The sequence below is a fragment of the Notolepis coatsorum genome (genome assembly GCF_963971535.1).
Source record: "Notolepis coatsorum genome assembly, chromosome: 4".
In the NCBI taxonomy this organism is placed as follows: domain Eukaryota; kingdom Metazoa; phylum Chordata; class Actinopteri; order Aulopiformes; family Paralepididae; genus Notolepis; species Notolepis coatsorum.
Window position 1 is genome coordinate 25,550,275 of NC_140168.1, and position 23,152 is coordinate 25,573,426.

Below are 23,152 nucleotides of genomic sequence, written 5' to 3' on the forward strand. Positions count from 1 at the left end.
CAGCTTTTAAATTTCCTCCAATGAAAATAATTGACCTCTCTCAAACCCCGCCCTCATTTTCTGGATCCTCCAATCACAACTGTCGCTTAAATAATTAGGTCAATTAGGGCACGCTATGGTGTGTGAACCAACCAACACCACACTAGATTGCCATTTAGGCTTACTATGTCCTTATCGAGGCGGTTTGACTGCAGTAGATACTGTTCATACGTTCAAGGAAGTGTTGTGGCTTAGGTATACATGACCCAAAGTGAGTTGGGACTTTTTCCTGTGGCCCTGAGAAGGCCAATCTTCACAGTAATAGCTGTAAACATGTGACTGTGGGGAAACGTATGGAGATGAAAACATTAGTGCACACACACACACACACAAACACACACACACACGCGTCAAAAGGTTGGCTTGGGGTTAGGGCTGCAGCAGGCAACAGGGGGTCTCGTCAGGCATAAGACGAGTGCAGGCAGGGGGGAGGGGGGGCCCTGCCGTGAGGAAGGCTGTAAGCCTTGAGGGAGGCTCCTCCTACCACGTCTATCTCCCCTGTAACGTCCGGAGCGGGAAGCTGGATCTCTGTAGCGCCGGGCTGAGCGGACTCCTCTGTGGGCAGGTAGCCCCGTCTGTCAATCAAGCTGGAAATGGACACAACAAAAAGGAGGATATCAGTCCAAGTCAAGTTAATATCTCAGATCCCTGAAGTGGACACTGAAAAGATTCTAAACTGTATTTGTGCCACATTCAATAAGCCTACTTAACAAGCAGGATAGAAATGTGGTCGCAACCTGCACAGGATAGTGCAATACAACATAACCTTGGACTTATGGGCCTGTGCCACATCAAATGAATGACGTTGGTTGGGAGGGAAGGAAGGAAGGGATTAATCACATTATCTCTCCGATGTCTTGTCTGTATGTCTGTCTGTGCTGTAACATGGTTGTCTTGTGTTTTTCTTTTTTGTAACGCAGTATTTGTGTGTTCCGACACAAAACTAATTTCTGTATCAACAGACAATAAATAATTATCTATCCATCTAACGGAACGTAGACCAAATGCGTCCACATTTTTATAGGATTCTATCACATTTTCATAACAATAGCGAATATTACCGTTTTCATTGAGGTTTCTTACAAATTAACGATGCTTTATGGTGTCCTTTATATGCCGATTATCATTAAAATCTTAAATTGTACCATATGTCCCCCTTTAGACAACATATGTAATGCTACCAGCGCACTTTTGTTAAGATAATTAGTTTACCATTCGCGGTCGCTATACTGACGCCGCAGTAATAGTTTACCGCTGTTCAGATCACGTCAAAAAATAGACACATCCCAGTGACCTGCGACCTGTGCTAAGGATGTTGGGAAGTGTATTGTTGTAGTTTTCAACATTTTCACCTTTTAATTTTAAACCAATGCTGCCATCTACTGACAACAGAAAGTGTTGTCTCTCGTCACCTTGAGAGTCACTTCCGTATACAGCGTCGCCCGAAACCCATTCTAGAGATTCCCACTTTTTACTGGGAATGGGGCGTGGCCGTATTTGGTCCCAGACAATAAGAGTGGCTGCGATTGGTCACTGTGACGTTAGCTAGCTTAGTTCCTAATAGGTTACTGTAGTCGTGCAGATTGTAAACTATTCCTTGTGAAGCGTTTGGTCCTGACCTGGGAGGCATGGGGGCACAGAGCACCGAGCAGCAGTTGGTGAAGATGTTGTGACTGTATGGGTTCCTGGTGTCCTCCCCGCTCTTCCCCGACCAGGAGCCTTTGATCTGGGAACAAAATGGACGACAAAACGTGAATCGGGGAATTCTGGCGCTACTTCGCTTAAACACCACCAAGGTGCTCAGATAGGTAAAAAATAGGGATGTCCGATATTATCGGCAGATATTGGCATTAAAATGTGATATCGGAAATTATCGGTATCGGTTTTCAAAAAATAAAAAATCTTTTACATTTATTTAACCTTTATTCACCCAGGCAAGCAAGTAAGAACAAATTCTGATTTTATTTATTGTCAAAAGTATGCATAATGTTGTGTTAATTCCACGACAAGAGATATGTAATGTTAATTACCTGAAATTATTCCGTTTTTGGGGGGGGGGGGGGGACCCTGCATATATCGGTAGATATCGGTATCGGAAATTAAGAGTTGGACAATATCGGTATATCGGTATCTGTTACGAAGGATCAGATTAAACCGAATATATATATTTATTTATGGATATATATTGAATAGTATTTGTATATCGTTTGATATCCCTTGTATATTCCTTGTACATATGCACGGAATATCCCTTTAGCCTACTATAGCCCATAATAGTTCATACTCTTATTGGACAAAGGACCAGGCGCCAGGGGACCAGCCCCTGGCGTCAAGTTCAAAGGTACCGACGAGACATGTCCGTACTAGCCCCGGCTCCGCTCAGGGATACGGCTACCGAAATGAGAGTGGCACTATTTGTTCACCGTGCATATAAATATGGCGCAAGTAAATGTAGAAGTCCCTTACCCTTCTTCCCAACTTAGTAACAGAACGTGAAGCCTCACCCACGATACGACGTGCGGTGAAGTATGGCCTGTTTGGCCTTAGAATAGCATTGAGACCTCGTGCGAATTAATAACTGAATTGTCAGAGTTTGGCACTGTACCGTCGAGTGCGACGTATTTCTATCAAGTAATAATAGTCTATCGTGTATGGTGCATCGTGCGGTTAGAGTTCTAAAGTGACCAGCATCTCCAACGCTTCCTCGTGTTATCTAGAGTCTTATCCAGGTTGGGCCGACCACATGGCGCTTTCATCCGAGGAGATCTAGGCGAGGACCGAGGGACATGTACACTGGATTACCTACCCGACGACTGCTGAGCCCTATGCGGCTGGAATATATATTTGCTTTGGTACTGTGATTTGTGGAGCGAATAATCGCCGACGCCTGTGAGTGTTGGATTTACCCCCGAGAGGAGTCAAGTTGAGTCGGCGCTCAGAGAGACTGAGGTCGCCTAGCTTCTTCTTCATTGTGGAGCTACAGCCTACAAGAGAACCAAGGTGTATTCATCTGCGGATCAAGAGTCTATTGCACTGTCTTCTGTACTTGAAGTCTCCCTAGATATCGTTGACCAGACGGTCTACTACCGACGGCTCTCCTACCCCCCCTACCGGCTTACAACCGGGAGGACCCCCTCCAGAATATCCCGCTATATCATTAAGTGTACCATAGATATAATTCCCTAAGAGCCAGGTTGTATACTTGCTTCCTGCGTAACCAGAGATTGGACATTCAGTGTTGATTTGCCTACGAGTACTCATTTGCCTTACAAGTGCATTCAAATGATAAATGTAAGATAAATATTCTATGTACCTTTTGCTCCATTAAATATTTGATTATTACCTTTGACTGGAACCGATTTCATTGTGGAAAGTGTTCATCATATTTAGATATCGTCTACTGTATGGCCAGTAGTTAAAGTACATAAAGCGGTAGTGGTTTAATGATACCATACTTATCAATACAGTCAGGGAATTGTACCCCTCAGTTACAGTATCGGTAAAAAAGACAATATCGAACATCCCTAGTAAAAAATACAGACACAAAGCCAGATATCTGGCACACTTACATCAACAGACGGAGACAAAACAGGCCAAAACCAGTAATAGGGATGGTGCCTGCCTGCCGTCATTGCTAACAGCTAACGCTAGTGGACCAGGCTAGCGTATTTCCGGGAACAAAAGCATTCATTCCGAGCTGATCACTGATGCTTGAAATGTCTGAGCTTAGTGAAACAACATGGCAAATGTACAAAAGGTTACCATGTAACATCTCTCCAGTCTCTCTTTCTTCATCTTTCTGTTCTGATCTCCCAGCTGTTAAGACTGTTATGGTACAGTCTGTTGTGTAACAGTTAATATGATCCCCTCTCAATACACTACACAGTGTAGTAGTCGCCAGTAAAAACAAGGGACATTTTATTTTTTGAGACAAAACTATATTTGCATAAACTATTCTATTTTCTTTTTATATCATTTACCAATTATTTTAATATATTCGAAAATCAATGCCCATCCAGATAATGACAACGGTGAGATGTATTAAATACACGAGGACAACACAGTCAACTCAGGAGGACATTTACAGTATACTCACATCTTCGTTGGTGGTCAGGTTGGAAGCGACGAGGTAGGTATGGAAGCCCGAGAGGCCCAGGATGGACCAGACTGAGAAGAAGCAGATCACCAGCTCCACTGCGGTGCAGGTCAAGGGTCAAGGTCAGCAGCAGAGAACACAGTCTGGCATATAGACAGGTATTCACCAACATACATTACCTTAAAAAGGAACACGCCAACATTATGGGAAATGCGCTTACAGTCTTCTCCAGGAAGATAAGATACCAATTCCCCTCTCTGTGGGATCAGTAGAAGGCTATCCGGCAGCAAGCTAGCCTAGGCTAGCACAGCAAAAATTAAAAGCGGATACAGACCACTAGCCTAGCTTAAAGATCTGCCATTTTTGGCCAACAAATAATGTTTTTAAGTTGCAGGGAATTACAGCAAATGGCTTTCTTTGTTGCAATTTCTTTTTTTGCCTCCTGGACATTGATTGATTTGTTATTTGAACCGAAGAGAATGGACTCTGTTTTGCCCATGTGTAATGATAGGAGGGGGCACAGACCCTCTCTAGACCACCCCCTAGTTGAGACTCAGCACCATCTTGTTTGATTCAGGGAAAGCCCTGTAAATGAACATGTGCAAACATTAGAACTACACAGATGTGAAATGTGTGATTTACACATTAGAACTACACGGATGTGTGAGATTATGCACCAGATAAATCAGCATGGTTTCCTTGGTGACGTGCCCAGAAGAAGCACGGCGTTATAGACCCAGAGTTGTGCTGAAAGGATATCTGCCCGGACTCTCCTGGAGAGCGAAGACCAGGCCTCTCCCACCTTGTGCCCCTGAAAAGAAGAGCAAGCGAAACATGTACAGTACGGCACACAACAACGACGTGGGTTTTTCAACACAGACAAACGGGAAGGAGAGAGTGTGGCGGTTAGTTCCATCCGATCCTTTATGCTGCATTTCAGGTCACATGGGATTTACCCTTTAATAAGAGCTGCCGACTGGGAATAACCCGTCAGCCTCCGAGTGGTAATTAAGAGAGAGAGAGACAGGGGGACCTTTTTCTAGGCTCCCGATACGTCCCACTGGGCAAGACGAAGAGTAGTGTCAAAATAGGCAGAGAATCCAGCAACGTCTACCATCTTTGTTTCCTTTTCTCCTCTGGGTCTTTCAGAAGAAGATAAATCATTGATATGAATCTGAAAATGTGTCTCGTTAGACCCCTACTAGTTTATGATCAAAGAAAAATTACATTTCAAAATAAACAAATGAAAGTGAGCCTAAACATTATGCTAATGAGGGGCAGTCGTACCATACCACCGGTTGAAGGGGAACTGCACCCAATTTAAGAATTAACACATGGTTATTCATACGGTCTAAGACGGTCCAAAAATATTAGTGAGAACAAACAACTCTTTCCTTAATCCAAAAACCAGAGTGCTAAAACTCAAAGGTGTGATGTCATCAAGTATAAAGTCTGGAGCTGCTCCATAGATAATGAATGGGGTAAGATGGTGACACTGAGCACCCAGGGGGATGTAGACCCTCATCTACACCTTTGTTTACACCGTTAATTAATGTTAATCATGTTTTTTCGCCTACAGAGAGAGGACTGTTTGCCTCCAGAGAGAGGACTGTTCGCCTACAGAGAGAGGACTGTTCGCCTACAGAGAGAGGACTGTTCGCCTACAGAGAGAGGACTGTTCGCCTCCAGAGAGAGGACTGTTCGCCTCCAGAGAGAGGACTGTTCGCCTACAGAGAGAGGACTGTTCGCCTACAGAGAGAGGACTGTTCGCCTCCAGAGAGAGGACTGTTCGCCTCCAGAGAGAGGACTGTTCGCCTCCAGAGAGAGGACTGTTCGCCTACAGAGAGAGGACTGTTCGCCTACAGAGAGAGGACTGTTCGCCTACAGAGAGAGGACTGTTCGCCTACAGAGAGAGGACTGTTCGCCTACAGAGAGAGGACTGTTCGCCTACAGAGAGAGGACTGTTCGCCTACAGAGAGAGGACTGTTCGCCTCCAGAGAGAGGACTGTTCGCCTACAGAGAGAGGACTGTTCGCCTACAGAGAGAGGACTGTTCGCCTACAGAGAGAGGACTGTTCGCCTACAGAGAGAGGACTGTTCGCCTACAGAGAGAGGACTGTTCGCCTACAGAGAGAGGACTGTTCGCCTCCAGAGAGAGGACTGTTCGCCTACAGAGAGAGGACTGTTCGCCTACAGAGAGAGGACTGTTCGCCTACAGAGAGAGGACTGTTTGCCTCCAGAGAGAGGACTGTTCGCCTCCAGAGAGAGGACTGTTCGCCTACAGAGAGAGGACTGTTCGCCTCCAGAGAGAGGACTGTTCGCCTCCAGAGAGAGGACTGTTCGCCTACAGAGAGAGGACTGTTCGCCTCCAGAGAGAGGACTGTTCGCCTACAGAGAGAGGACTGTTCGCCTCCAGAGAGAGGACTGTTCGCCTCCAGAGAGAGGACTGTTCGCCTCCAGAGAGAGGACTGTTCGCCTACAGAGAGAGGACTGTTCGCCTACAGAGAGAGGACTGTTCGCCTCCAGAGAGAGGACTGTTCGCCTCCAGAGAGAGAGGACTGTTCGCCTACAGAGAGAGGACTGTTCGCCTCCAGAGAGGAGGAGCTGGTCAGGCCCACTGGACCAACGCACTACAGAGAGGAGGAGCTGGTCAGGCCCGCTGGACCAACGCACTCCAGAGAGGAGGAGCTGGTCAGGCCCGCTGGACCAACGCACTACAGAGAGGAGGAGCTGGTCAGGCCCGCTGGACCAACGCACTACAGAGAGGAGGAGCTGGTCAGGCCCACTGGACCAACGCACTACAGAGAGGAGGAGCTGGTCAGGCCCGCTGGACCAACGCACTACAGAGAGGAGGAGCTGGTCAGGCCCGCTGGACCAACGCACTGCGGGAGCTACAGGTGACTTGAGCCAGTTATCATGACCCTATTTCCGTTGTACTGTACTTGTTGCTGTATGACGACGATACATTTGAATCCAATCTAAAAGCAAAAAAAGTAATTTCTTATCCGATTAAATCGATGGAAATGACTGACTAAAATAACGTCTCGCTGAGAGGAGCAGAACACTTACTCAGTGCCAGGTTGGTTAAGGTTAGAGTTTGTCTTAGAGCGTGACGGCAAGTTCTTTCGACGGTTAAGCTTAGGCACTCTTTCGAAGTTGGTTAAGGTTAGAGTTTGTCTTAGAGCGTGACGGCAAGTTCTTTCGACGGTTAAGCTTAGGCACTCTTTCGAAGTTGGTTAAGGTTAGAGTTTGTCTTAGAGCATGGCGATAGAACGCCAGGTAGTTTGCAGGCTGTTCGACGCGGAAATGGGCAAAGACACAGCTCGTCACGCGATTGGGCAAACATGTCAGTGGCCAATCAGAGAGCCTCAGTCAGTGGCCAATCAGAGAGCGTCAGTCAGTGAGAGCTTCCTGCAGAAATGCGGCTACGGAAAGTATAGACGCTACTCGGCGCCAGGTGCTGCTCGCTGAGAGGAGCAGAAGACTTACTCAGTGCCAGGTGCGTGGTGACGCAGCCGAAGATGAAGGCGGTCAGGAAGGAGAGGGAAACGATGAAGGTGTAGAAGAAGCGATAGTTGCGCCTCCCCACGCAGTTGCCCACCCAGGGACAGTGATGGTCAAAGCGCTCTGCGGGAGGAGAAGAATAACAAGAAGATCAATGTTAGTTCACACAGCCAAGGTGGCATTATAAGAGAGACAAATGTTACGTTTGCAACAGGATTCCGACAGTAAAGGCCATTAACGGACATCGGAGAGGGTCCTAGACGTACCAATATATTGACACGGCATCGGAGCCAAGTCCCTTTCGATACAATCTTACGCCATCGACTGAAAAAACACACTTCTTCAATCAATATCTGAAAATAACTTATACCATCATGCACTCTTCCTAGTTCCTATACTATACTAATATGTCTCAACACTGCAGCACCCACGTTTCAGCACTGTTTGATACATTGTTACTCAGTTGTAAGAGTCGTAACCTTCCTGTTGACTTTGCTAAATGACTAAATGTAAATGTAAGCGAGAGTACCGCTGGGACAGGAAAGAACCCAATATTCCCAATCCACTCAACACACGGGTTAATGACAAACAGAATCATTACAAGGCACCGTCAGCAGTACTACCGAAGACAACCCACGTGAATAATTCAATTATCAAACAATAAAAACGGGGTTAATTACACGACTGCGTGTGAAGTTAGTCACAAGCACGGAAGATCAAACCCTTATTAAAGCTGCACTATGTAAGACTGCCGCCCTGTGGTTGCGAGAGGTCACTGCTCCATGTTTTACACTGGGGACAAACAATTTTTCATTAATGCCCTAGAAATGAGACCGTAGCCTTTTTTTCTAAGCAGTTCCAGAGCATGTGAGCGGAGTTGAGTAAAAGGAAACCAACCGACCCTCTCCGCTCTTTACCGCTCCCATGAGGAACAAGACAGCAAGGGTAGTTTTGGAAACAAGGGAGCGTGGACACGCTACTGTACATACTGCCGCTACATTATTACTACGACTGGATTTCCCTCGTGCACAGTGGCAGGGGCGGTAATATAATTTCCCCTGTGGAAACGTCGGAGGAGAATAATGAGCGGACGGTATACACACATGCATGCATAATTGGCACCGTTGTTGCGCAAGGCGCAGTTGTGAGAGTCCACGGATAACTTCCCCTGAAATGCATCGACCTCGAAAGCTAATTGGTTCAGGGCGCGTTAGGCAGGCGACATGATCTTCAAACGTGATCTTAATGCTGGAATAATAATGGAAAGATGCAGAGTGTGCGCGCGCACACACACACACACACACACACACACACACACACACACACCTCTCCACTTGAAAGTGTAGCGGCAGGCTGCAACCGGACAAAATGGCAATCTCTGAACATTAAAATGACAAGCAATATGCCAGTAACTTTCACATAAAAGTTTGCCCATAATAGCCTAATAATAAATGGGCTTTGACAGGGCAGTATCACGAGTGGAATCTTGGTGGCCTTGAGCGGTTTGAGTGAGATATTAAAAATGCACTCTTCGCTCAGGTGGAATCAACGACCATACGCTCACATGTAGTTCTAATGTGTAAATTACACATTTCCCTGGTCACATATATGTGCAGTTCTAATGGGTAAATCACACATTTCCCTGGTCACATATCTGTGTAGTTCTAATGTGTAAATCACACATTTACCCCACTCGCAGAGAAGATTTCACACCACTGATCCATCGCCCCCGACCAGAGGGGCTCGTATGAGCAATTCCACAGAGTTTCAAGCATCGCTGATGGGAGGATTTTCTCCCGTTTCGTCCAACTTTGTGATTTAGACAGCCACAAAAAGAGCTCTATTTTTCCATAGAAGTGACATAGTGCTGCAGGTTTAAGCACGTGTGGATCTCAACACCAGCAGGCTTGTGAATATCCGTGTGCCTGGCTGAAAAGGGTCCGGCAGGAGTACAGGTTAAAGGTCAACGTGTCTCAGCTCACGTGGGTCAACAGGTCAACAGCTCACCTACACAGTTGTCACAGAGGCTGCAGTGGGAGGTGCGTGGAGGCCGGAACATCTTGCAGGTGAAGCAGTACTTTAGCTTCACCACCTGCTGGTTGATGAGGATCTCCTTGGTGCGCGGAGGAGGTCGGTAGGTGGTGCTGCCAGTGTTGTCTACAAAAAAGAAAGAGGGGCGAGAGAGAGAAGCAGTGAGAGAGAGAGGGGCAGAGAGAGAGGGGCAGAGAGAGAAAGAGAGATAGAAGGGCAGAGAGAAAGAGGAGAGGGGCAGAGAGAGGGGGGCAGAGCGAGAAAGAGAGGAGAGGGGCAGAGCGAGAAAGAGAGGAGAGGGGCAGAGCGAGAAAGAGAGGAGAGGGGCAGAGAAAGAGAGATGAAATGTTGGAACACTGCCAGTGCCTACAACATTATCTTATAATGGATGCTTGGTGAGATTTCAGAGCTAGTATCAGGGTTGTGCTCAATTCACTTTCAGTTCAATCACTTTCAAATGTAAAAATAATCTGCAATTTGTCTTGAAAGCATTATTCATTCTTCTATAGGTCAATCTTATGGGAAAAATAGTTTTTTACCCACATTGACATTTAAAAAAGAAAACTCACTTCCTGAATGGATTGGATTGAGAGAAAGACTGTACCTCAGCAATCAATACCGATTATTAGGGCTACAGTTCAATCATCAAACGATTCTCGATGCATTACAATTTCTGCTTCGAACCCATTCAGATTCAGTACATTGTCATTTTAATAATTTTTATACCATTTCACTACACCACCCATTCTTACCCACTACTGGGAATTTCTGACCACTGATAGCCCTTTCACACCGGCAGGGCTCCGGTTCAAGCTCCGGCTCCGTTCTGGAGCCTCTGAACCTTGGTGCTTTCTGGCGAACCAGCCCGCGTTTACACCTATTTAAGCAGAACCAACGTTCCACCGTCCTCCGTCATCAACGGGGGGCGCGAATGAGATTAGATTCAAATGTAGTCATTATACAGCACAAGTACAATACACCATCCAACAAGAGTGGATAAATAAATGCTCCAGAAATAAATGAAATAAAAAAAGAAAAGTTTCAAACTTTGATTTGAACCCGTGACCATAGGATCCACAGGCAGCCGCACTAACCAGTTGAGCTAAAGGGTCTGACCCCTTAGCAGGTGCTGGTTGACTAATCCATAGTTTACACTTGTCAAGAGCCAATTGCGCAGTCGTTCAGTATTGACATTATACGTGTGTGTGCACTCGCGCAATGATGCCGCTTCACTAAGCCTTTCTCCATGCATTTATTTATTTATTTCTGGAGCGTTCATTTATCCACTCTGGTTGGATGGTGTATTGTACTTGTGCTGTATAATAACAACAACACATTTTAAATCTAATCTCATTTTCAGATCAGTCGCAAATCGCTTCCTGTTGAATGTATCGATTGAGTGCAATGCTGAACCTTTGCTGTTCGCCGTTTTCGCTTGTCTTCACAGCCTAGAATATGACACGCCCACTGATGATGTCACGGTTTGCAAGGGAAAGCCAAACAAATTTCGGTTCCAGCTGAGAACCAACTTTTCAGGTTCCCAACCAATTATTTGCGGTCTGAACGCGGCGGCCGGTTCAAGATTAGGTTCGGGACCCGGCACCGGCACGGAGCCCTGCCGGTGTGAAAGGGCTAAGAGCGTGTCCGACTCTTACCACCTAACCAACCTGCATGGCCTACAACGTATAACACATGACGTATATCATGCCAGTTAGGGTACCTTATGTATACTGCACCTGCGTATACCGTTTACTTTACTTACTCACGTGTTTTATTGCCAATATTTATTGTAATGTATAATATAACTGATGGGGCATACAGACCCTCATCTGCACCTTTGATTACACAGTTTACTTTCAGAGTGAATTATATTGTTTACACCGTTTATTTTTATCTTTACTATAATTGTATTGCCTATATTTATGTCCTTCTAGCATTACCCTGCCCATATACCTGTACCTCCCCCATGCTGCCCTAATTACCTCAAGGGGATCAATATAGGAATATCTTATCTGAAAGGAATACGGTAACATTTTGGGAAATTAGCTCACCGTCTTCTCCAGAGAGAGACAAGAAGATAGAAACCAGTTTCCTCTGTGCGTTCAGTAGAAAGCCATCTGGCTGCCACGTTAGCCTAGCTTAGCACAATGAATGGAAGCGGACATGGCCGGTTAGCCTTCGGGTGAGGTGTCAGTTGGACAATGCCTAGGCTAACCGGCCATATCCGCTTCCATTCATTGTGCTAAGCTAGGCTAACGTGGCAGCCAGATGGCTTACTACTGAACGCACAGAGAGGAAACTGGTATCCATCTTCTTGTCTCTCTCTGGTGAAGACAATAAGCCAATTTCCCCAAATGTTGGCGTGTTCTTTTAACATAGAGCGAGCGTACTTCAACATGATCTGAACGACATGGCAGAGATGAGAAATGAGAACCAACCAGCTTTTATGAACATTCTGTATTTCTTCTAGAAAACGAGGCAACCTAAATCTTATTTAGCAAAGCTCCGAGGCATTTATTCCCATACGCCATACTCATGTCGTCAGCTAATCAGGTAATTCATTATTATAACTGTAGCCATTCTCTAATTTGCACAATTAACCAGCAGACTGCTATATGACCACTAGACCAAACTGCAGCACACAGGTTAATTTACCACGGACAGAAGACCTGGTATCGATATAAATCAAAACATAGAAGTCTTGTTTTGCACCAATAGCCAGGGTTTGGACTGGAGGCAGGATACGCCAGCGGCCTGTCACAGGAATAGAACCAGTGCGATGGATATTTGAGGCCAGAGCAACACCGCACAGTCTGTTGTTCGCGGTCTGTTGTCCGCCATCGCACATCGTCAATTTTGACAAAGCTTCATTGGAAATACCGGAGGAGTATTGGTATTTGGGTGCAATACCACTAAATACTGTTTGTACACGCCATGGTTAAGAAACGTTCAGTTACTGTTAAAGGGTTCAATTACAATGCCAGGAAAAACAACACTCAAAATGCAGAATCTGCAAAAGCATGGCTTCACGAATTGATTATTTCTCCCACTGCTTACCCTGGATATCACCAAGCAATCGGAAGGTTCCATGATCTAATTAACCCTCAGAGACCACCGTGTGCTCACAGCTCAGCACTGTGTGTCAAGTCTTTCTAGTCATGAATCTGTAATAAACATTTGGTTAGACGGCTATTTATATTATATATATGTAACGGTTGTGACATAGTCACCTCAAACTTCGATGCCGCGAGTGGGAGTCGAACCCCGGTCTCCCACACCGCAGGCAGCAACACAGACCGCTATACCAAGAGGTGAATCCACTTCTAAGTAATGGGTTTATGCGTCTTTTTAAGGATGTGAGTGTGAGTTTAACCCATAGCACCGCTACTCACCCCAGCCCTTCTAACCATCCGTTACATATATATATATATGTAAGGGCTTAGAACATTATGATGGCAGTGCATGATGGCCATTTCCACGCGCAATTATGTTGTTGCAGCAATTCCCGGGTTAATATCATTTGTTTTGGGGCAAGATTTTGCCATTTTTGACCACTCGAGAATTGATAAACATGGTCAAACATTCCTCCAATATACCACATTAAAAACACCCCGACCTTGAGGAACACCATAGGAAAATCCAAGCTGTGATTTGGCATCAAAAACCTTTCACATTTGGGAGATTTCTGTAAGAATAAAAAGTCCCAATTCTAGCTGGTTTCCTACGGTTGTCTAGTTTGACACGTGATACCATCTTCTTCACATTGGCAACAGAAACCCCCCGCAGGTCTGAGGGTTCAGGTAAAGAGGGAAACAGACTGAACAGGTTGAAGGGAATAACATCCTCAAAGCCCAGATAGAGATGAGCTGCAGCAGTGAACCACACAGATAGAGATTAGCTGCAGCAGTGAAGCACACAGATAGTGAAGCACAGATAGATTAGCTACAGCAGTGAACAGCCCAGATAGATTAGCTACAGCAGTGAACAGCCCAGATAGATTAGCTACAGCAGTGAAGCACAGATAGATTAGCTACAGCAGTGAAGCCAAGCACAGATAGATTAGCTACAGCAGTGAACAGCCCAGATAGAGATTAGCTACAGCAGTGAAGCACAGATAGATTAGCTACAGCAGTGAAACACACAGATAGAGATTAGCTGCAGCAGTGAAGCACAGATAGAGATTAGCCACAGCAGTGAACAGCCCAGATAGAGATTATTCTATGTGGAACGCCCTACCCAAAGCTGTAAAGGAATGTGGATCACTACCCACTTTCAAAACCTCTCTCAAGGGACACCTACGGGAGACTGCAATTCAACACTGGCCCCTGTAAATATCCTAACCCAATCATTCCAACCCCCTCCAATGTACAGTCATTTACCTAGTATGGTTTTGTCAATAGTTCAATGTACAATTGTGTTTGTTTGTACAGTGTCTCCTCCCCCCCCCCCTCAATGTACAGTGTTACTTGTTTATACAGTATGCCCCCCGCCCCCCCCCCCCCCCCCAACCACCTCCAATGTAAATTACCCAGTATGGTTGTCAATATCCCAATGTACCCAACCCCCCCCACCCAACCTCCAATGTACAGTTTCTACGTCAAATGTATATACTCCCTTTTCTTGACTCCTTCTGTATCACAAACAGTACTGTATTTGCAAATCTGGTATGTCATAAATGTATAGATGTAGCAGTACTGACTATCTGTATGTCATGTATGTCATATATGTCTATATGAATTGAAAATGGGGGACCCTGATGGAAACAAGACAAACGTCTTTCTCAGGTCTGCATCCCCTTAACAATTGTATGTATTGAGCCGTACTGTATTGTACCCATTCTGCAATCTGTTAAATAAAGTTTTCATTCATTCATTCATTCAGCTACAGCAGTGAACAGCCCAGAGAGATTAGCCGCAGCAGTGAACAGCACACAGATAGAGATTAGCTACAGCAGTGAACAGCCCAGATAGAGATATATATTTCTGAGATGAAAGAACGATGTTTTGGTCACTTTGTTAATATGAGAATTGAAGTTCAGTTCTGAATCTATGATAACCCCGAGACTTGTGACCTCAGATTTGATCCAAGGGGTTAGTCCTCCCAGGTTCTTTAACGTTTCTTTTTTAGTTTTAGATTAGAATTTTTTTATTAGAATTTCTGTTTTGTTCTCATTTAGTTTCAGGAAGTTCTTACTCATCCATTTATTTATTGGATTAGCTACAGCAGTGAACAGCCCAGATAGAGATTAGCTACAACAGTGAACAGCCCAGATCGAGATTTGGTTAACTATTTAATCAAATCTGCCTGGCATCTGTATTATGAATGAGTAATCGATTCGTCGCCATTTCAATTGAACTTGAGTGGTTTTTGAGGGAACTTTTTTTTGAGTTACCACCAAGTACGTCCACCAGAAAAGTGATTGCTTTTGCCACTGAAACCGAAATCTCGCTCTAAAATCCTGCAAGGCGTGAGTTGTCGAAGGAGGACAACACTGGAAGCGGTGGAGCACGAGAGCATAAGGAGGATTCTATCGACACTATCTAACGATACAGTTTTGGTGCGTTGGGATACAGCCCGCTTAGCGTCACCTGAAGCCCTGTTCGGACACACACTCGGGACAACGAGCTGAGGATCGGGTGCGGGCATTGCCTGGAGTTGCCTCTTCGGCCATGTAGCACACAGCATGCAATTCTCTGAGTCAGATGTTAGGAGTTAGGAGCAGTGGTTGTATGTCCTGCGTTTTCATCCCGTTGCTTATTCCCTGTGGTTCTTTGTTTATTTGTTCATTTGTTTTGCTCATTGTCAGCGTCTTTGGGTTCCTGAAAAGCGCTTTATAAATAAAATGTATTGTTATTAGATGTGTTCAGACATATGGAAATACTGTGCTTGGTTTAAGCTAGGCGCAGCACCGAGGTAGAGCGAGGTCGTGACAAGCAAGCCTGCTTCGTGTGTTCATGCATTTCCAAATTGTGCCAACAACCTGTCGCCCGGCGGTCAGGTGGCGTAGCGGAGATTGCGTTCGTCACCAACGCCGGAGATGCTGGGTTCGAGCCCAGCTCCCGGCGTTGTCACCAGCTTGGCTGGCCGTTCACACTAATACAATTGGCAGTATTAGGGGGCGGGGAAAGCTGATGGGTGGGTCCTGTGTGTTGTGGACAGCGACCCCTACAGTTCGGTCGGGGCGCCTGCTCAGCAAGGGTAGGATCTAGAGAGAGGTAGTGCGGCCTCCCACACGTTACACTCTCCCAGTGAGAATCTGCGCGGCCAGGCTGGCTGCCGGTTGGCTGCACATGCGTCGGAGGAAAGCATGCGACAGTCTCCGGCCTCTCGGACCAACAGTAGGGGAAAGTGCGCAACAACCAGGAAGGGGGTTGGGAATTGGCATAACGACTAACAGTGGGATGGGAGAAAAATCGGAAAAAAGAAGGAGGGGGAAAAAGAGAATAAAAAAATAATTAAAAAATAAACCTGTCGCCCACTTTGCCTAGTGTTCATAGACGCATATGCCATCCCATGAGTGGAGAGACCTGTTGAAGACCGGAGTGGAGGTAATGCAATTATTACAAACGGTGACTGACGTTAACGATAATACGCATTAATCATTGGGTATATTGCGGTGCTTTGTTATTGCTGCCTGCCGCCGTGCTCTTTAAGATGCGTTCCAAAAATAGATCTCCCTAAACAAGTGCTCGAGCACTACTTGAGTAATTCATGCAAGTACTCGATCCGAGTTCAATCATTCATTCGCTCAAACCTAATCTGGATCACACATTCGTTTACACATGCATGGTAGGAGTACGCATCAACTTGCCAACTAACTTTGTTCTACGTCGGGCAATGACGGGCAATGACAACCCTCACTGAACACTGTGCACCAACCGTGAAGGAAAACTAGAGCATGTGAAAGCCATTATGAGAGTGTCATCCACTGTAATTAGGACAGAATGTCCTTAAATTTTTCACACAATTAAATGGCAGTGGCCCTGCCCAGAGGCGAACGAACAAAGCAACAAGCTAAGCCTAGCACAGATCAAAGACTCCTAACCATGCTGAGCCTAGCACAGGTCAAAGACTCCTAACCATGCTGAGCCTAGCACAGATCAAAGACTCCTAACCATGCTGAGCCTAGCACAGGTCAAAGACTCCCAACCATGCTGAGCCTAGCACGGGTCAAAGACTCCTAACCATGCTGAGCCTAGCACTGGTCAAAGACTCCTAACCATGCTGAGCCTAGCACGGGTCAAAGACTCCCAACCATGCTGAGCCTAGCACTGGTCAAAGACTCCTAACCATGCTGAGCCTAGTAGCACGGGTCAAAGACTCCTAACCATGCTGAGCCTAGCACGGGTCAAAGACTCCCAACCATGCTGAGCCTAGTAGCACGGGTCAAAGACTCCTAACCATGCTGAGCCTAGCACTGGTCAAAGACTCCTAACCATGCTGAGCCTAGCATGGGCCAAAGACTCCTAACGATAATTGTACTTGTTAGTTGTGTGTTTGTTTTGAGGTTTGTTTAGTTTCAAGTTCAAGTTTGTTTACTATTAGTCACAATAAAATACATGTACTTTTTTTTTTTGCAGTTTTACAGTATGTTTTTTTTTATATATTTTTTTTTTATTATTTTTTAAACAAACACATAAACATAACATAAAATTAGATATACAAGCATTAATTAACAGTGCACATCCAATGAAATTACCATTTAAATAAATGTAATATACAAGGTATACACCTAATACTTGCTATCTAATACCCTATACATATATGCTCTCGCTCGCTTCCCCCCCCCCCCGGGCCCCCCCCTTGGATAATCCATCCATCATCATTCGCTCCTAACCAGGCACTACCATTCAAATGCTAGTTTTTATTCTCTCCACCACTTCTAACTACCTTGTAATTTTGGATTCACTGAGACCCAAAATTCTTGCTGTAGATATTTCTAGATAAATCACTTCGAGATATGTAAGAAACCAGACCTTCCAGCAAAAAAAATTCCGGTTGAAACCATCGTGATGCTATCAGCTTTTTAGCCACTGTGATACCAGATAAAACCAATCTCTTTAGCTGTATAGGGACTGCAAACTCGAAAACATCATTCAACAGTAATACAGAGGGGTGTACAGGTATATTCAGAGTTAAGATATTTGATAATTGCTGGGTCACTTCTTTCCAGAATATCTAAACTGGTGGGCAATCCCAGTACATGTGCATAAATGTACCTCGGCTCATCCCCATTTGTACATAAGGAGCATCTGGAGTCTTGTTTAAGACCCATTCTGTTCAGTCTTATAGGAGTCAGGTATGTCCTATGAATATAGTTAAGATTGATTTGTTGATGGTCCAGGTTACGTGACGCAAGTCGAACATACATGTACTTTACGGTGAAATGCTTGGTTCTGTATGAGCCCCTGAGAGTGTGCTTCATACAGTGAAAAAGTAAGTAAAAGAGGAATATACAATACAATATACAATCTAAAGTACAACCTAAGTACAATGAGTAAAAATGAGTAAACAATGAGGTACAAATGCAGACAATGAGGTACAAAACTTTAAGGTAAGGCGCAAATGCAAATGAGGTATGAATGTAGTACAAATCTCTTTAATAAATAGATAAATATAATGTAGTTTACCCCATTTTCTCAACGTCATGTCGTCGAGATGTAATTAACACAACACAAGGATTAAGAGTCATCGGATGACATCACACGAGGACCACATCAAACTCATTCAATCTCAATATCTTGCAAACCCAAGTTAATTTGGTCAAGGCTGCTGACAATTTTTAGGATATGTACGGGATTGTGTGTAAAATAAAATCAGCATTGTTTTTGAGTGACGAGCCCCTTAAAAAAAAAAAAAAAAAAAAACAGTATAAACAATGGACACATCAGAGAGATGTGAGATTTGTGCACTTGAGTATCTGTGTGACGGTAGTGTGTTTCAGTGACCGGGCATGGCTCTTACCAATCTGCCTCTCGATGTCTGCAGCCTCGTCTGGAGTGGCCCTGGGCAGAATCCCCGGGTCTGTGAAGCTCGTCTGGAGCAGGGTGATGACCACAAACACGGAGAGGACCCCTCCAATCGCAGGGATGCAGCGGGTCAGGTGTTTGACCAGGAAGGGGCAGCTGTGATTAGGGGCAATAATTCAATATCATCGTTTATTATGGTAACTGATCATATTGGTGATGAAATTATAATATGGTGGACGATATAGGAAGGTGTAGTCTGACGTCACTACTTTCGTTTCCTGCGCGGTTCACTCGTATAGGGATTTATCATTGGGAAAATGTATTATCGGCTATTGTAATAATTCTGCCTCATGAGCATTGGGCAAGCTTTCCATTTTTGCACAAAATGAGTTCCCTTCCATCACTAACATTATTGTTTAAGCATTTTTGGTTGAAATAAAGTTAGTTATAAGGTTTTTAATTTGTTGTTAAAAAAGAACTACATTTACCAGTACCTTGTGTACCTGTCGTTCAGTGCTGTCGCCTAATACACATCACGGCCATTGTGTAGTTCCTCGGGGAACGAAAACATAAACGTTGTTATTTTGCTACCTTTACGATTAATTACGATTTGTTTCATGTTGAGCTATAGATTGTGGATGAATACACAAGGTACACCATGCCAATGTTCATGCTTTATTTGTTTTAAACGAGACGATTTAGAAATGGGCCCATTGGAAATACATTGCGACTTCAAGAGGGGTGGACCGTGCGGGAAACAGCAATGACGTAACCACTACACCTCCCTATTGTTGTGCACAATTCCGTCATCGAAATTAATGATAACAGCCACATATATTAACTCATTTTTTTTTTTATCTACTTTTTCTCCCATTTTCTATTTTTCTCCCATCCCAATTTCGTCAATCTACCCTCCCCTGTCTCGAACGCTGTTAGGCCATGCCTCCCACAAACCGGCTGCAATGTGGACGAAGCCTTGCATCACGTGTCCCCTCCGGTACTCGAGGAAGCAGCCGTCGCATCTTTTCACCTGCACAGCGCGATCTCTCAGCGTCGGGGGTCTGCGTGGGAGGGACACGCCGCCCCCGTCGCTTCCTGATTCTGCTGCGCAGGCGCACCAACCGACCTGTAGGAGTCGCTGTCCACAACGTCCGATCCCCACCCATCAGCTTCCCACCCCCTAATACTGCCAATTGTATTAGTATGAACGACCAGCCAAGCTGATAGTAATGCGGAGAGCTGGGCTCGAACCCAGCGTCTCCTGCATTAGTGGTGAGCGCCTTACCCACTGCACCACCTAGCCGCCTATATTAACTCATATTTATCTCAAACATGAGATCTTTATTTGAGGGGATGTCATTTGAAAATAACCGTTTTGGCTTTTGATATCACACTTTTCTGCTATCAACTTCAATGCGGTGAACAGCAATTGGATTATTTATCACAGATAGTGATATATATAACATCAATATAATCAAGAAATATTCATATTGTGTTATGAATTTCTATCATATTGCCCGGCCCTAGCTGTAGTACAAAGACAACCACAAAGAAAGTGGGCCGATTGGATGGGATACATTCACTGGCCAATGATCACAGCAGTCCATCACGAGAGAGGGACCATATCGGACTACACCCAGAACCCAGCGATCTGATGGGTCACCAGGGGGACCATATCTGACTACACCCAGAACCCAGCAATCTGATGGGTCACCAGGGGGACCATATCTGACTACACCCAGAACCCAGCAATCTGATGGGTCACCAGGGGGACCATATCTGACTACACCCAGAACCCAGCGATCTGCTGGGTCACCAGGGGGACCATATCTGACTACACCCAGAACCCAGCAATCTGCTGGGTCACCAGGGGGACCATATCTGACTACACCCAGAACCCAGCAATCTGATGGGTCACCAGGGGGACCATATCTGACTACACCCAGAACCCAGCGATCTGCTGGGTCACCAGGGGGACCATATCTGACTACACCCAGAACCCAGCAATCTGATGGGTCACCAGGGGGACCATATCTGACTACACCCAGAACCCAGCGATCTGATGGGTCACCAGGGGGACCATATATGACTACACCCAGAACCCAGCGATCTGATGGGTCACCAGGGGGACCATATATGACTACACCCAGAACCCAGCGATCTGCTGGGTCACCAGGGGGACCATATCTGACTACACCCAGAACCCAGCGATCTGCTGGGTGAGATGGTATGAAACTGATTATCAACTCACACACGTGAATTACTATCAGACCAAGAGGCATCATGCAATTTTATGTCTGCAAACTATATATATATATTATATATTTCAAAAGCTATGTGAGAGACAGGCAAGCAGCACTGGATCACCCCCAACCCAAACACACACCCACCCACCCACTCTCCCAGGGATCTGCTTTTAATCAACAGTCAATGCCTTTAATAATCACTGTCTTAATCCCTAGAGACGGAACACACATTCCACTGGCTTATTCTATTAGTGGTACTGTTGACTGGCATACCATCCTTTCAAGAAACAAGCAGCCTTTCTGTATCCCCCTGCTGCTTCATTAATGGGACACAAATAACATGCAACCAAAACAGTTGTTTACACATGTCCGCTCAGATATTGGGAGCATTGTGAAATCAAGGCTATTGTGATAGATACTGGGTCGTCGACTCGTCACATTAATATGTTGTTGTATTCATGAGAGCATCGCATACATAGTAAGGTTACCCTTAGATTATAAACTACTACTATATCATTTTATATGTGTGGCGGTGGCCTATCTGTAAGGATTGATTGATTGATTGAAAATTGTATTGATTGCAGAATGCGTACAATACAGTACAGCTCAATACACACAATTGTTAAGGATATGCAGACCAGAGAAAGACTTTCGTCTTGTTTACATCAGGGTCCCCCATTTTCAATTCATCATAACATACATGATACATCACATAGGACAGTACTGCTACATCTATACATTTATGACATACCAGATTTACAAATACAGTACGGTTTGTGATACAAAAATAGTATAAAAAAAGATAGTATATACATTTGAGGGGGAAGAAACTGTACATATAGTAAGGTTACCCTTAGATTATAATAAACTACTATATCATTTTACATACTGTGTGCCAGTGGGCGGCACTGGCCTATCTGTAAGGAAATAAAACAGGAACTTACTCAAATATAAAGAACAATCCACATGTGACGAGAATCAGGCCGAGGGTGAATGGAAGGACGCCGCTCTGTCGGGCCACGATGACCCGTCCGTTGCAACAGAAGCGGTTCTTGCCGGGGAACACTTCCCACTTTCTCCTCCTCGGTCGCCGGGTCTTCTGTCGCTTCTCCTCGGTCCCATTCTCGGTCACGTTAACGGGCTGTTGTTGTTGTTGTGGTGGAGTCGGTGTGGTTGTTGTTGTCGCAAGAGCCTGTGGATCGATTTGCTGATATTCGCAATTATTTTTCATGATTTATTATAATATCGACTTGCCGATCTCTCTCAGTTTGGACAACCAGAGGAGCATTTGGACAGCAGCAGCTATAACAGCATCCCGGGCTCTCATGGTTCAGATGAATGGATGCGTGTCGTCATTAAATCAAACAAGCTGGTTAATCCGCTGCTATGTGCATCTCCAGCTGCAAATAACATGACGATCCCAGGCTTTTACAAAAGTCACCACCAATATAGTTCCCAAATGACTGTCTCTGTCCACATAAATCATATTCATAAATCATATTCTACGGGAAATACACAACAACGGTGAGCTAGTGTTGGGATAGCTGCCCGAACCAGCTACCAGCAGCTAGTAGTAGTAACGTTACTTACATGCACACAACTCAAAAGTAATGTCGTTTTCGCTCACGTTAAAACAGCCAATGTAATTTGTAATGAAGGTTAGTGGACAAGTTAGCTTCATTAGTCCAATGCACTTCATTTTAACATGTTTAATATAACGCTAGCTGACTTATATTAGCGATATATGTAAGTGAATGCTGTCATCATACCATTTCCTATGCTGGTTGGTTGCTAACGTTAGTTAGCTGGATTGTTGTCATCAAACGAGCATCCCTTCCCACCACTGTAGCCACACTACGGCGCTGCTAACTGCACTGCTCTTAACGCTTGATTGATTGATTGATTGATTGTATTAACAGATTGCAGAATGGGTACAAATTACAATACAGTACGGCTCAATACACAAAATTGTTAAGGGGCTGCAGACCAGAGAAAGACTTTCGTCTTGTTTACACCAGGGTCCCCCATTTTCAATTCATAGTGACATTTATGACATACATGATGACGTAACCTGGATACAGTCTACAGATACAGTACTGCTACATCTATACATTTATGACATACCAGATTTACAAATACAGTACTGTTTGTGATACAAAAATAGTCTAAAATATACATTTGATGAAGAAAATGTACATTGGAGGAGGTTGGGTAGGTGGGGGGGGAACTATACATTGGAGGTGGTTGGGTAGGTGTGGGGGGGGAACT

At 44.9% G+C, this 23,152-nt stretch overlaps 1 protein-coding gene across 1 annotated transcript; it reads right to left on the reverse strand.

Moving 5' to 3' along the window:
- Positions 1-311: 311 nt before the first annotated feature.
- On the reverse strand, positions 312-22,724 carry zdhhc18b (zDHHC palmitoyltransferase 18b). The gene is given in 11 exon segments (XM_084312609.1): positions 312-626; positions 1,659-1,765; positions 4,136-4,249; positions 4,252-4,314; positions 4,860-4,871; positions 4,873-4,946; positions 7,624-7,761; positions 9,646-9,795; positions 18,634-18,794; positions 21,829-22,076; positions 22,654-22,724. Coding segments are annotated over 11 exon segments (1,257 nt in total). The 5' UTR covers positions 22,657-22,724; the 3' UTR covers positions 312-439.
- Between the last annotated feature and the right edge of the window lie 428 nt (positions 22,725-23,152).